Source organism: Carcharodon carcharias, chromosome 3 (genome assembly GCF_017639515.1).
Source record: "Carcharodon carcharias isolate sCarCar2 chromosome 3, sCarCar2.pri, whole genome shotgun sequence".
In the NCBI taxonomy this organism is placed as follows: domain Eukaryota; kingdom Metazoa; phylum Chordata; class Chondrichthyes; order Lamniformes; family Lamnidae; genus Carcharodon; species Carcharodon carcharias.
In genome coordinates, this window is record NC_054469.1 from 27,337,043 (window position 1) to 27,353,521 (window position 16,479).

Sequence of the window (16,479 nt, forward strand, 5' to 3'; positions counted from 1 at the left end):
ATTATGGCCTGTGCCTCCGCAATTTCCACACACACTTCCCTCGATATCCTTGGGTGCATCCCATAATGCCTCTGGTGCCTCATCAACTCTAAGTGCAGACTGCCTATCCAATACCACCTCCATTCCAATTTTAAGCCCTCCAGTGTCTGAATTACCTCCTCTTTCACTATGACCTGCACAGAATCTTGTTGCTTGGTGAAGACAGGTATATTTGATACCTCAGCTATTCCCCCTGCTCTCATATGTATATCCCGTTTTTAGCACCTAATCGGTTCCATTCCTCCTTTTACCACCCTTTTACTATTTATATACCTATAGAAGACTTTAGACTTCCCTTTTATATTAGCGGCCAGTCTCTTCTCATACACTCTCTTTGTTTCATCTATATGCTTTTCCAATTTCCCTCTGAACCTTCTATATTCACCCTGGTTCTCAGTTGTATTATGCACCTGACATCTGTCATAAGCAGACTTTTTCTTCATCTTAATCTCCATTTAATCCAGAGAGCTCTGGATTCATTGGCCTTGCCTTTCCACTTCATGGAATGTACCTTGACTGTACACAAACACTCTCCTCTCCAAAAGCAACCCATTGTTATACCGTTTTACCTGACAACTTTTGATTCTAATTGATCCCAGTCAGAGCCATTTTTGCACCACTGAAGTTGGCTTCCCCCAGTTAATTATTCTTACTCTGGATTGCTCCCTGTCCTTTTCCATTGCCAACATAAACCTTAAAATACAATGACCATTGTCTCCTAAACGTTCTCCTATTGACACTTGATCCACCTCATTCCCAGGAACCCAGTCTGGCAGTGCCTCTTTTCTCATTGGACAGGAAACATACTGCTTTATAAAATTTTCCTGGCACACTCTTGGGGGTTCTTGCCCCTACCTGCTCTTTACACTAACACTATCCCAGTCTACATTAGGATAATTAAAGTCTCCCATTATAACTACTCTATAATTCTTGCAAATTTATTCCTCCACATCTTTCCCACTGGCCTATCATCTACACCAAACAACATAATTGCACCTTTTTTGCTCCTTAGCTCAAGCCAAATAAATTCGGTCCTCGACTCCTCTGGGACATCCTCTCTTTCTTACACTACAGTATTATCCTTAATCAATACTGCCAAGCCTTCCCCCTTTCCTTCCTTTCCTATCTTTTCTGAATGCCTTGTATCCAGGAATATTTGATACCAGGTCTGCCCTTCTTTCAGCCGGGTCTCTGTTATAGCCACAGCTTCATATTATCACATAGCAATCTCTGCCTTTATCTCACTAATCTTATTTACCACACTCCGCACATTCACATGCTTGCACAGTAACCCTAATTTAGACTTTATTATTCTCTTCCTTACTCAGAACCCACCCAATAACTTACTATTTTCACTTCATCTGCTTCTAATATGGAACTATTCCCTTCTCTAGCATTGCCTAGTGTTCTAACTTGATGCACCTTATTCCTCTTTTCTATTTCTATGTTTTGGTACCCATCCCCTGCAAATTTAGCTTATCCCTCCCCAAACACATTTGTGAACCTCCCTGTGAGGATATTGGTCCAGTCCTGTTGAGGTGTAACATGTCCCTTTTAAATAAATGCCTTCTGCCCCAGAATTGGTCCCAATACCCCAAGATGACCTCCCTCCTGTACCATGTTTCAAGCCACACACTGACCCTTACTATCTTCCTATTTATACTCTCACTAAACCATGGCACTGGGAGCAACTTAGTTCCTGAAAATCTGACTGTAGGACCTTGATGTCTGCCCTATGTCATTGGTACCAACGTATGCCATAACTGCTGGCTCACTCTCTTCCCCTTGCAGAATATTCTGCACTCACTCCATGATGTCTTTTACCCTGGCACCAGGGAGGCAACATACCATATAGGACTCACTAATGACAGTTGCAGAATTGGCTATCTGTCCCACCGACTATGGAATCTCCTATAACAAGCTCACTTCTACACTTTTTGTGGGAAGGCTATTCCCCCTCAGTACAGTCCCTTGGCCATTGGTGCCATGGTCTGGATTGCAGTCCTTCAGCGTATCATCACTTCCAGCAGTCTCCAGTATCAGTTTGAGAATGGCACACACCCTGAGGATTCCTGTACCTCCTGACTATTCCTACTCTTCCTGATGGCCACTTACTTGTTTTCCTGAACTATTACTGCCTATGGGGTGGCCATTGCTGGAAAGCATGATCCAGGAAACTCTCATCTTCCCTAATATTCCAGAAATCCTGAGCTTGAGTTCAAGCAGCTGCAGACATCTCAAGCTTTTTTCTCTCATGAATGCAAACAAAGAATTGATTTATAACACTTGCTGTTCCATGATCAAAAAGTCTTACGCCACAGAAATAGACTATTCAGCCCATCATGCCTGTGTCAGCTCTTGGAAATCACCATTATGCATTCCCCACACTAGCCTACTGTCCGTTTTAACCCATCAGCAGCTGACCTCAGCCAAGATCCCCAATTACTCTACCAGCAAGAGCAACTTTGTTGGCAGTTTTTTTTCAAGTCTGCTGGTACTGCCTTAAAAGGTTGTTGTGAAGAAGCTACCTATACAAGTGTGACAAGCTAAAATATTTATATCAGGATTCTCAACAAACACAGGTGTTTGCAATTAGCTTCAGTCTATCTACATAATGAAACTATTCAAAATTCTGTTTGCTAGAAGTATTCTCATATAGCTGAAAATACATTACATATTTCAAAAAAGTGATTAAGTGCATCTGTCTGGCTCTCTAGCTCAGATTTACAGTTTGCTCTGAAACTTAAAAAGAGTAATGTAAATATGGAAGATAACCAACATTTGATGATTTTAAAAATGTAATAGTCATTTTGAAATTCAAAACAACATAGGAATCCTTCCCACAGTATGAAGAGCTTTTACTTGCACTTACAAAAAAAAACGAATCATACTGTTGCATGCTGGGACATTCACAGCTCATGCTCAGGCGACTGAGACACAAAAGAATTTATAATTCTTCTAATAAATTACAGTGGAATATATAATTGAGTGCTGCTCGGAAAGACATGTAAAAAGCCTGATGCACCCCAGTAAGTATAAAGGTTTTGTCATAGTCCTAAACTTCAAAAAAGTTGCTGAAGCTTAACAAGCTGAAATTCCACAAAGTATAGTCATTCCTCCTATTCTCTTGCAGCATTAACTGATCTTTCCACGTAAGAACATTACAGTAAGATGACATATTACAGCACTCTCAAGTGAAGAAAATAACTATACAAACCATACAGTGAAGTCAATGAACAAATTCCACTCTGGCTGTTTTCCATTTTTAATAAAATCTGGAAAACCTAATCCAGGAGAAGCCAAGTATAAAACTTGAATTACCATGAGCTTTTAAGTTGTAGCTAATCTTATATGCTCTTTAAAATTTTGTCTGATTACATGAAACTCAATTTAAATCCTCAATCTTATTCTGATTTCTGACGGCACACAGGACAACCACATTAATTATCTTCAGTTTGCAAATTACTATCAATAAATCCTCTCTTGGAAAAAGTTGCTGCTTGGAATGCAATCTAAAGGCACAGCAGTTGCCCACAGCCAAGTTGCATGCATCCTGCCATCAGTTTAACCAAATACATTTCTAATAGAAGACAAAAACAATTCATAACATATTACCTACCTCCCAGCTAAACAAGTTACCACATTGGGATTTGAAGGAAGCGGGAAACGGGAGAAAAATTAGGCCAGTTAAATCTCAGCATACAAGATAACATGATACACCAAGGGTTAGCATCTTAAACATATTAATAGATAGTGCTAAACTTCAATGGAAAATTAAACTTACATGAATATGAAGATTTCAGGATGAATCACAAGTGCCAAAAACTTTGCATGGCGTTCACTACATTAGGATCAGCACCATTTCCCTTCACAAAAAAAACTATGTACAGAGACCCAACAACAGAAGTGTGTATATAGAAGGGGACAAGATTACATACCAACAATGCCATCTTGGGTCTCCCAAAAAACCAAGTGTAGCTAGGTGCAAAATAAACATCTATGTTCTTTACTAAATTACTTTCAAGCCACAAACAAGTATTCTTGCCTTAGCTAAATTTTCTACCCATTCATAGTCAATGGATGGAAAATTCACTCTTGGCAAACGTGCTGAACATTCCATAGGTTTACACGGCACTCCAGGGGTACCAAAAAAAGGAAGCACATGCATAGATGAAGAAGTTTCTTCATCCTTTGCTTTCAGGTAAAGATCTTTAGATGTGTCAAAATTCAATTTTAAGTTCAGAAAGCTTCAAAATGTTCTCAATAATTTATAGCATACTCATGTAAATGTTAAGGGTAAATAGCATATTAAAATCAAATTAATTTTCATGGATTTGCACCTCAAAGCTTCTGTGCCATAAGACCAAACAGGTGCTGAATGGGTTTTAGTGCACAGGTTTGGCAGAGAAAAACTCCTGTGTTCAAACAAAGATGAACAATTCACAGCTTTGGCATATAATGCTTTCAATAAACCTCAATATCTGATTACCATAAGATTGACAGTGATTTACCTAAGGTTTACTATGTAACATTTTGGAAAAGAAAATGCAAAGAAGAAAAATACACTCCTTCAAGAATAGAATTTCATGTATATTGTTTACATTATTGGAATTATATTGATACTTAAAACCTACTGTCACAAATTTGTGCTGGGTAAATCCAATTGAAAAGACATCTTGGTTTCTGTTTGCACCAATTTAATTTGGAAATGAAAAATGCCATCTAGACCCTGAATTCTTTGGCACTTTTAGGATTATGTCTTGGTTTGTTTGCAAATTCAAAACACATATACTCTCCACTACATGGAGCAATTTTCCAACCATCATTGGATGAACTGTATTGTTTAAATTTTGAACTTTGTATACACTTAACAGAACATAATGACAAAGGTTTACCTGTCTCATTCTAGGTCTTCCTGGAGAGAACTTCCTTTTGGTAATAGCTGGTTTTCCCATACCTATTTTTGGAACCATTGGTACGAAAGTTGATGCAGGAATTCCTGAGAAAGTGCCTGCAGCCGAAGCACAAGACACATTCGTTACAGGAGAAACCCCAACTGAAACTGTCACAAATGAGGAAGAAACTGAGGTCTTGTTGCTCTGTGTGTAGTTATTGCCAGTTTCTGCAAACATTTTGACAGTTTTATTTTCAACAGTTGAACTCATCTCCGATGCACTTTCACTGGGAGCTTTTGCAGCTTCAGAAACACTGCTATCGAGACAAGCTTGAGAAATGTTTTCTTCACTCTTCTGTGCCACTTTATCTCGTAATAGAATTTCTGGAAGCTCCTTAATCAGTGTGGTGGCTTGTATGAGCTCATTATTTGACACTTCTGGAACAGAAACCTCCATTAGTTCTGTCTTGTTCTCACATAACTGAAGCTCTTCTTTTACTAGCACTGATCCTGCAACAAGATCTTTGAAATTTTGCGTCTCCTCATCCAGTTGAGGTTGCAGTAGTGTTTCAGGTTTGTTTTCATTCACCTCCATCTCTTGAATCTCTGTCACTGCTGTTGGACAATCAAGCTGCTCAAGTACTTTTTCAGAGACAAGAGCCTCCTTGGCAAAATCAGGCTCTACAAGTTCAGTTGTATGGACTGCTGCCAAATCTACAAGCACAAACATATACTGAATGAAAAAATCTATCATCTTGCATTCAGCACGTGAAAAATAAAGTTCAGAAATTCACATTTGAAAGCTAAATAACCCAGGATGCCCTTACATAGTTTACAAGTTATTTTATCAAAGCTGGCAGCAACTCTTAAGGCAAGTCCTATGAATACTAAATGCTCATTTGTTTCAAAACAATAGCCTGGATTTTGCTGAAGTGGCTAGGAAGTGCCACTTGCCACTGACCTCGAAGGCAGCTTTCGAAAAAGATCCAATGATCTGTTTGGTTTGGACGTCACCTTTACTGACATTAATCTGAATCCAGCACCAATTCAAAGGAATCTCCTAGTGCCAGCAACAGTGATGTCATCAAGCAGGGTGAGAAGCCAATCACATTGAAGAAATCACAGGCAGCAAACCAGAAGTGAAATACACTAATTATCCTTCATTTTTTATTAATTTTTAAGGAAAGTGAAGTAAAGCTTTACATATCAGACAAATCAGAAGCTGGAATGGCAAACTTTAAAAAACATATTTATGTACTATCAAATGTTGCGATTATGATAACTTTATTAATAAAAAGCTAGTTTTCCAGGGCCAGAGAAGTTCTTCAGCAGCAGTTATATCTTAAGTCTTCAACAACAGACCATTAAATAAGCGCAGAATGACCGACAGCAACTCTGGATCTCTGCGTTTAACTGTGCATCTGCAGACTCCAGAAGTTGCTGTCAGTTTCAGAGAAGTAGTGACAGCAAATGCTGCCAGCTTCAGTGTCATTACTACTGGAACAATTAGTTTCCAAACCAATTATGGAACTCTTTGGCAACAACCTCTATCAAAAAGAGAGACATGCTGTCTAAACATATTGCACTCATCAGGGCAGATCGCAAGATTATCAGCAGTAAAGGGAACAACAATTTATACCGCATGGCAAGTGAACTCTGATTGGTAGAGGTGCTGCCATGAAACAGTTAAACACCAAGCTATTGTTCAAATTCAAACCAGGCAGGTTGACTCTGATTGGTCAAGGCATTGCCAGAGGGAATGAACCAGAGAATATCCCCCAAGCTTTTGTTTAGTTGAAAAAGGCACAATGCATGAACGTGCTACTTCTGTCTGTGTGAATATATGTGGCTTCTGGCAAGTGAGCCACACTGCGAGCCTGACTGATAATCTTAAATTGGTTTTCAGTGTAATTCTTAGCAAATTCTTATGGCACGTGGAATCCCAACACGTATATTGACCAGTGAAGGTAGGCTTGTGGTAGACAGCAGTAGAGAACTCACTGGCAGATTTCTCAATAAGCACACTGAGGAAAGGGAGCTCATTTGACTGCTCCATTTCAAAGGTGAATTTGAACGCAGAATGGAGCCAGTTAAGATGTGTAAAGAAGTTCCATGCTTTATAAGCTGATTAAAGATAATTTAAAATTTTTAAAGCTGCATAATGGTAACTATAAGGGTATGAAAACAGACCTGGCGAAAGTGAATTGGGAAACTAGGTTAAAAGGTGAGACAGTGGAGTTGCAGTGTCAGACTTTTAAGAGAATATTTAATAACTCTCAGCAAAGATTTATCCCAGTGAGAATGAAAGACTCTTTGAGAAGGGATGCATCATCCATGGCTGAATAAGGAAATTAAGGATAGTACCAAATTGAAAGAAACATTGAACAAATCTGCAAAGATTAGTGGTAGGTCAGAGGATTGGTCAAATTTTAAGAAAAAATAATAAAGAGGGAGAAAGAAGAGTATGAGAAAGCTAGCTAGTAATATGAAAGCAGATAGTAAGAGTTTCTACAAGTATTTAATTAGGAAAAGAGTAACTAAATCTAATATTGGTCCTCTAGAGTGAGTGTGTTTGGGGAATTGATAATGGCAGAGGCATTGAACAGCTATTTTGTGTCAGTCTTCACTATAGAAGGCTTCGAAAACTTCCCAAAGATAGTTGAAGATCAGAGGTGAACAGGAAGGAGGATCTTAAAAGAAATTACCATCACTAGGGAAAAGGTGCTGGGAAAAATATGACACCCACAGGCTGACAAGGCCTGCATCCTAGAGTCCTAAAGGAAGCGGCTGCAGAGACAGTAGATGTTATAATCTTCCAAAATTCCTTAGATTCTGGAAGAGTCCCAGTGGATTGGAAAATAGCCAATGAAGGTGGATAAAGCAGGACTGGTAGATGTGGTGTACTTGGATTTCCAGAAATCATTTGACAAGATGCCACATCAAAGGTTACTACACGAAATAGTATTATAATGAGGTAGGGAGTAACATTTTGAGGTGGACAAAGGATTGGCTGGCTAACAGGAGCAGAGAGTAGGGGTAAATGGGTCTTTTTTGGTTTGGCAAGCTATAACTAATGGAGTGCCACAGGAATCATTGCTGGATACTCAATCATTTACAATCTACACAGTAATTTGGATTTATGGACCAAATGTACGGTAGCTAAATTTGCCGATGACACCAAGATCGGTAGAAAAGTAAAGTTGTCAAGAGGAGATAGAAAGTCTGCAAAAGGATTATAGACAGCTTAAATGAGTGGGTAAATATTTGGTAGATGGAGTGTAATATGGGAAAATGTGAACTTGTACGCTTTGGCAAGAAGAATAGAAAAGCTGTATACTAGTTAAATGCAGAGAGATCGCAGAACTCAGCGGTACAAAGGGATTTGGGTGTCCTGGTACATGAGTCACAAAAAGTTAGTATGCAGGTACGGCAATTAATTAGGAAGACAAATGGAATGCTGGCATTTATTGTAAGGTGAATGGAATATAAAAGTAGGGAAGTTTTACTGTAGCTGTGCAGGGCCTTGATGAGACCAAATCTGGAATATTGTGTAGAGTTTTGGTGGTCTTATTTGAAAAAAAGATACAATTGTGTTAGAAGCAATTCAGAGAAGGTTCACTTGACTCGTTCCTGGGATGAACGGCTTAACTTACGAAGAAAGGTTGGACAGGTTGGGCCTATACCCACTGGAGTTCAGAAGAATGAGAGGTGATCTTATGAAACATATAAGATCCCTTGTGGGAGAGATTAGAACCAGGGGACACAGTTTAAAAATGAGGGTTCTATCATTTAAGATGGAAATGAGGAGAATTTTTTTTCCCCTAAGGGTAGCTAATATGTGGAATTATCTTCCCCAGAAAGTAGTGGAGGCTGGGTCATTAAATGTATTCAAGGTGGAGTTGGACAGATTTTTGATAGACAAGTGAGTCAGGGGTTAGGGGGGGCAGACAGCAAAGTGAAGTTGAGACACAACCAGGTCAGCCATGATTTTATTGAATGGCAGAGCAAGCTCGAAAGGTTGAATGGCTTAATCCTGCTTCTAAGTCCTATGTTTTCTATTGAAAAGCATTTCTCAGCCTGCTTAATAAATTCTACGCTGAAAATCATCGAACCAGTAGTAGCTAATATGAATTTGGACTGCACAAATGGATGCCTCTGAAGTCTGGCAAGTCACATGAGTCAGGAATTAATGACATTTCTAAATGTCTATTCACAATTGTGCAGATAATGCCATGATAAATAATGCTTTTCAGTTTCAGGACAGAAATCTGAAGATTATGGTTTCTAACTTTTATCAATAACTTGCAACTTAAATTCAAAACAAAATGGTCAAATTTACAGGCAAGGCCAAAACTAGTAGGGGGCACTGCAATCCAAGGACAAACTAAGGAATTTCTAAATTTAGTGAACAAAATGTGTGACTTGGCAGAATGCAAGTCAGAGGAAGGAACGATCAAGCACACTGGCTGGACTGGACATTGAATACTATGTTCAGTTCAGTGAATGCCATCATTCAATGGAGGCAGCACGAAGCATCACAAACTTTAAGGGTATGAGTTATTAGGAAAGACTGGAGAAACTTAAGCTTTTCAGTTTGAATTGGAAAAATTCAAGAGGTGATCTTACAGAGCTATACAAGATAGTCAAGGAAATGGAAAAGATAAATGCAAGGGTGTAAAGGTTCAAACTAGTAAAACACTGACATTACTCCTAAATCTAGTAAGATCATCATATAAACAGTGATCGATCTTTGTGACGGACTTTCAGAGAAAAGAGTGCAAGTGAAAAGTCTTGAACTGTTTAAGAAACAGTTGCATGTATCAACAGGACTGTAGAATATTTGTAAATGGATAAATATTCAGATTTATTCTCTTTCTGTTAAAACCCTGTTTAAAATGTATTCCAGCACATGAAAGTAAATGCAATCTGCAAGCCAATGGATGTGAGATAATAAGAAAGGTTACCCAATTTGAAGGACTTGAATATTTTCCTGTCATTGCTTATAAGACATATGTTTTACTGCTACTTGAAAAGACAGAATGAGGAGTTAAGTTACATACTATGCTGTTAGCCATCAGCACAGTTCTCATCACATAAAAAGGAAAAATCAAATTAACTGATGGTTCCTACCATTTCCATTAGCCACAACAGTCTGATCTCCCACATGGTTAATACCATAGTCTGGCTGGTGAACACTTTCTCCTTGAGGTAATTTTTCCTTAATAGTCCCATTGATTTCAGTAACACCTACATGTTTTGAAATATCAAAACAAAAAATGTAGTAAAAGTCTAAATGCCGCTTATCAAAATCAAATTTAAATGGAACATTTTACTGTGAGTAAAATGAATTTCTGATAAGAGATCTCATTTAATAAAAAATACCTGTTTTTAATCAAATATGTAGATGTTTATTATTAGCAGCTTTATTAAACATAATTAAAATGTATGCAGCGTTTGCACTCAATAATTAAATGTTGATTTAACACTGAATATTAACAATTAGCTGTTGTAAAAACTGAAGAGAAAATCACTTAAAACCGCAAAATATTCTGTGAAAAAATATAAAGCTATTTTAGGTCACGTAGATATTTGTTAGTTTAAAATATTTCCAAACATACTTTGAGGAGGAAATTCTTAAAACAAAATTATGAACTTAAACTGGATGCTGGATAAAACAGTCAAATTGACAACTCATTTTCATAAATGCCTGCAGCACATTCTGCTGCACTCCTCATTGAACCAGGGTTCGTCACCTAGATGGATGTTGCTGTAGGAATGAGGAAGCATGCTAGACCATGAGGTTACAGATTATAGTGGTATACAGGTCTGGTGTTGTTGATGCCTAGCACTCGAATGCCCAGCTTAGCATGGTGGTGGTACCACATAACAAAATGCAGGATTAGCTTCAATATGAGGATCAAGCTTGGTTCTCCACAAGGGCTGTCTGGCAGTCTCTCCTGCCAATGCTATCATGGGCAGATGTGTATGCAGCAAGTAGATTGGCAAGAACAAGGCCAAGAAAGTAGGTTATTCTCAATAAGGCAGATCTTTACTAATGGCTTATTTTACTAATGTGATCACTTTTCACAAGAGTTCTTGGCCATGCACCTTCTGCATTTTGTGTAAATGTTTCTAATCTTATTGCAGTGTTGATACTTTACTGGATACCAAACCCCGAGGCCAGGTGCTATGAATGTTATAGAACATATCATTTGCAAGAATTTCTGAATGATCAAGGAAACCTATTGAATAAAGCTTGCTTTAAACAAAACCAAAAATTGCTGTTAAAAACTCAGCAGGTCTGACAGCATCTGTGGAGAGGAAGACAGTGTTAAAATTTCGAGTCCGTATGACTCTTCATCAGAACTAAAGAGAAATAGAAATGTGGTGAAATATAAGCTGTTTAAGGGGGGTGGGACAGGTGGAGCTGGATAGAGGGTCAGTGATATGTGGAGGCAAAGAAGAGATTGCCAAAGATGGCATAAACAAAAGGTCAAAGGGATGTTGACGGTGGAGATATTAGCTAAAGGATGTGCTAATGGTGACATTAAGGAATGAGCAAGTGACAGATTGCCCTAGTGGGGGTGGGGTGGGGGGAAGCGATTGAAATAGGCTAAAAGATGGAGATAAAACAATGGATGGAAACAAATTTTTAAAATAATAATAAATACATGGGAAAAGAAAAAAAAAATATAAATATAAGAAAATATACAGTAATATTAGAAAAAAGGGGATCAAAAAGGGAGCGAGGATGGAGGAGAGAGTTCATGATCTGAAGTTGTTGAACTCAATGTTAAGTCTGGAAGGCTGAAAAGTGCCTAATCAGAAGATGAGGTGCTGTTCCTCCAGTTTGCGTTGCGATTGACTGGAACTTTTGTTTATGACATCTTTGGCAATCTCTACTTTGCCTCCACCAATCACTGGCCCTCCATCCAGCTCCACCTATCCCACCCCCCTTAAACAGCTTATATTTCACCACATTTCTATTTCTCTTTAGTTCTGATGAAGAGTCATATGGACTTGAAATGTTAACTGTCTTCCTCTCCACAGATGCTGTCAGACCTGCTGAGTTTTTCCAGCAATTTTTGTTTTTGTTTCAGATTTCCAGCATCCGCCGTATTTTGCTTTTATCTTAAAGCTTGTTTTAAGTTCACGTAAGAGGATTGCGCTAAAAGGGTTCCTATAAGGATTTTAAACCTTTAGAGAACATGGCAATTGCTCATATCCAACTGAGATACAGTTTCACAATACAACTTCTACAGCTCTACCACACCAAATCAGCAGATAGTGCCCCTGCCTGAGCCAGAACCTCTGGGTTCAAGTCACACTCCAAGGCTTGTTGGCCATGGAAGGAGCATTCATTACACTGGTTTATAACCAGTTTGCTACCCCTTCCAATACTTCTCCACTATTCCCAAAGGGAAACTATGCAAAGATATGAAACAATAAACCAGCTCCAAACAACTTGAGAAAAGAGTGCGAACTAGAAGCAGGGCAAGATAAACTAGTTATCTACAATTACATTGCTACATTATCAATTGTTTTATATTGACGCTTTCCAAGTTGAAGATGTACACAGGAGCACAGGATGGACACAGGATGATTGAAACCCTTTATTTATCCATAAAATGGAAATGGGCTAGCTTTGCCACATGAACAATGACCCTCAACAATGAGTTCTGAAATTGTACAATTAAACCTCGCAAAGGTTGTGACATCGTAATTTTGAATTGAAATATGTTGTGTCAAACTGTACAGAGTTAATGCTCTTTTCTAATTCTAAAGCCAGTTCTTACATTGTTTGTGACGAATAAGTTGTCAATCAACTACTCTGTGACTATGTAACAGCAGTGTAATAAATTGATTCCTAGTGAGACATGAAGGACGAAAGCAAAATACTGCAGATGCTGGAAATCTGAAATAAAAACAAAAAACGTTGGAATAAAACTCAGCAGGTCTGGCAGCGCCTGTGGAGAGAGAAACAGTGTTAACATTTTGAGTCCGTATAGCTCTACTTCAGCTCTGAAGAAGTCATACAGACTCGAAACATTAACTCTGTTTCTCCCTTCACAGATGCTGCCAGACCTGCTGAGTTTTTCCAGCACTTTTTGTTTTTATTCCTAGCCAGAAATGTTCAGTCTTCAGTACTTTTGGTGTATGCCAAGAGTTAAATAGGGTCCTTGTTATTGAGTTATGTTATGTAGGACAACCTAAGTGCCAAATTAGACATTACATAATAATCTTATGTCCCAATTTATTATTCCTGCAAAAAGAAAGTGATACCTTCCACCTGGCACATCTTAAAGTTTTGGTGCTGAGAGTATAGAACACAAGGTTTTCATAAACTAGGATCTTTTCCAAAATAAGAGTCGCTAAATTATATAATTGCTGCCAAAATTTATCTTGCTGAAGAAAAATAATTCCAGCTTGGAGTGTAAATCAATGTCGTTTTTGGGGCTGGATCTATGAACCACAACTAACAAGTGACTATGCAGAATTAAATTATTTCGGGTAAGACAGCATCGTGATTAAATGTCCTACGTAGCACAATCATTTTCCTCTCCAATAAAGCATTTTTGGATTTATTACAGAAGGAGTCTAAAATATTTGAAATATGATAGGACTGTTCACTGTCATTGATTAAAACTTTTATATAAAGATATGAAAATAAAAATCAGAACAGCTGTATGCAAAACAAAAGGACTCCCAATTCATAAAAATTGGTTGGCTTCCAGAATCTCAGGTTGTTCCCTCAAAATTGCCCTGTCTACTTTATTTGGCTTGCTGTAATGTTGTTTGCTCTATTTGTTGCCACAGCCATTGCAATTTTCCCCACCCTTTAAAGATGCACACTGTGAACTTCCTGAACATGGGGAAATTACTGAGGAAGACTCTTTTTTCCAGTTCAGCCCTAGCCTAAGTGATACGTCTCATTGTCATTAGAACTGTGAAGCTCTCCCTAAAGTTTGCCTGTAAGGGAAAACACATCTTTGAAAACACATGTAAAACATACTTGGGAAGGGTATGTTAACCATAACTTGCATTTACTTCTCTTATATTTACATCGTCCATGTTTTTCCTTCTAAGAGGAAACCATGTGTTTAAGTCAAATTTAAGGAAAGAAAGAAGCTTGCATTTATATAACCACAGGGCAATATTTTTGCAGACAATTAAGTACTTATGAAATGCAGCCACTGTTGTAACCTAGAGTTTGAAATTTTTCTTAGATCCTATTTTTCTCAGGCAATTTTCACAAGTGAGTAAAATTCAATTTTCTCAACTGCTATCAGTAGGATTTAAGTTAATGGTCCTGGACAGACATTTTTGTCGCCTTCAAATTTGCGATGAAAGATATACTGAAAATAAATTCTTTCACAGCAAGCCTCACAGAAAACAATAAGCCTTCATTAAAAGTTATTTGAGAGGCAGAAAGTGTGTTTCAGTGTAATCAATGCAGCAGCTAAGTAGGAATTCACAAAATACAAACCGGACAACAGTATCACAGAATCATACAGTGCAGAAGAGGCCCTTCGGCCTATTGAGTCTGCACCAACACGTGAGAAACACCTGACCTACCTACCTAATCACATTTACCAGCACTTGGCGCATAGCCTTGAATGTTATGATGTGCTAAGTGCTCATCCAGGTACTTTTTAAAGGATGTGAGGCAACCCGCCTCCACCACCCTCCCAGGCAGTGCATTCCAGACCATCACCACCCTCTGGGTAAAAAAAGTTTTTTCTCACATCCCCCCTCAACCTCCTGCCACTCACCTTGAACTTATGTCACCTCGTGACTGACCCTTCAACTAATGAGAACAGCTGCTCCCTATCCACCCTGTCCATGCCCCTCAATCTTGTACATCAGTTGGGGTCCTTATTTGAAAAAGATTAACAACTCTGCCAATGTGTTCTTAAAAAAATGGCAAACAATTTTGAATGTCAAGAAAAACTATAAGATTGCAGCAAGCACTAGATTTTAGTTCATATGTTTATAGTCTCCAAAATAAATGTATGATGGAGCAACTAAGGAGCATTCTGGCATATAACATTCGATAGCTCACTTCTGGGAAGACAAGTACAGAGAAGCTTTGCTTCCAGAGTGAGATGAGAACCGAGTCTATATTATCAAATCTTTCCTTTGCACTCTTGTCTAGTGTAGCCTTACTGAATTTTTCTTATGTCACTATTTGTCTTTTGAGGAAATTTCTGTTTATTAATGGGCATCAGAGCAGTACAATTAGCTTGTGTCCTTGGAAGTGGGAAGGAGATTAGCCATGATTTCCTCGACTACTATTCAGGGACCCTTGTTATTAAGTGCACATATTGACTGCGTGAGCACAGACTTAGTTTTAGTTGAAACAGAAACAAAAACAAAAACAGCTGGAAAAACTCGGCAGGTCTGACAGCATCTGCGGAGAGGAACACAGTTAACGTTTTGAGTCCGTATGACACTTCATTAGAACTAAGGAGAAATAGAAATGAGGTGAAATATAAGCTGGTTGATGGGTGTGGGACAGGTAGAGCTGGATAGAGGGCCAGTGATAGGTAGAGGCAAAGAAGAGATTGTCAAAGATGTCATAGACAAAAGGACAAAGGGGTGTTGACAGTGGTGACATTAAGGGTAGAATGCACGACGAGCAAATGACAGATAGCCCTAGTGGGGGTGGGGTGGGGGGAAGGGATCGAAATAGGCTAAAAGGTGGAGATAAAACAATGGATGGAAATAAATTTAAAAATAATAGAAATAGGTGGGAAAAGAAAAATATATTAAAAAATATATAAATTATTGGAAAAAGGGAAATCGGAAAGGAGGTGGGGATGGAGGAGAGAGTTCATAATATGAAGTTGTTGAATCCAGCTCTACCTGACCCCCACCCCCCCCCCAAACCAGCTTATATTTCACCTCATTTCTATTCTTCCTTAGTTCTGATGAAGAGTCATACAGACTCGAAACATTAACTGTATTCCTCTCCGCAGATGCTGTCGGACCTGCTGAGTTTTTCCAGCTACTTCTGTTTTTGTTTCAGATTTCCAGCATCCGCAGTATTTTGCTTTTATCTTAGTTTTAGCTGATGTCTTTGAACAGCCTAATAGCTGCTGAGACTTGGTATACATACCCATATACATCAAGTGACCACTTGGGTACAGTAATGAAGGGTTGCCGATGCCTTTGGAACTATATCTGCTAGGATCAATGTTTTCAGCAAAGCAAGATGGAGGGTTGAAAACAAAAACCCTGCATTCTGCTACTCGAATACACAAAGTGCACTATTAGACAGCACAATCACAAATGAAAATTAACCTTACAGATCTGTGAATCCAGTTCTTACTATTGACAAAGAGGATGCTGAAACGCATAATATTAATAATCTGGCAAAACCAACTTTTTGCACTCCAACCAAATGAATGATGTCCCCTAATGAAAGTCAGCTCAATACGTACAGCAAATGATATTTAGGTGTCCCAACTTTCAGAATCCACACAGTCACAGTCAAAAAAAATGTTGAGAATGCCAACCTGCATCGTTAGCAACAGCTATTTAGG

The 16,479-nt window shown here is 38.5% G+C and overlaps 1 protein-coding gene across 10 annotated transcripts in view; it reads right to left on the bottom strand.

Moving 5' to 3' along the window:
* The window catches only part of kmt2ca (lysine (K)-specific methyltransferase 2Ca), a 471,931-nt gene that overhangs the window by 187,275 nt on the left and 268,177 nt on the right, over positions 1 to 16,479 (bottom strand). For all 10 annotated transcript variants that reach the window (XR_005942627.1, XR_005942628.1, XM_041184363.1 and 7 more), the window contains exons 13-14: positions 10,064 to 10,180; positions 4,935 to 5,647 (exon numbers count right to left, since the gene is read on the bottom strand). Coding sequence is in view for 8 of the 10 variants with exons in the window: in XM_041184363.1 (XP_041040297.1) it covers positions 4,935 to 5,647; positions 10,064 to 10,180 (830 nt within the window). In the remaining 2 variants the exon portion in view is untranslated. The remainder of the gene's footprint in view (positions 1 to 4,934; positions 5,648 to 10,063; positions 10,181 to 16,479) is intronic.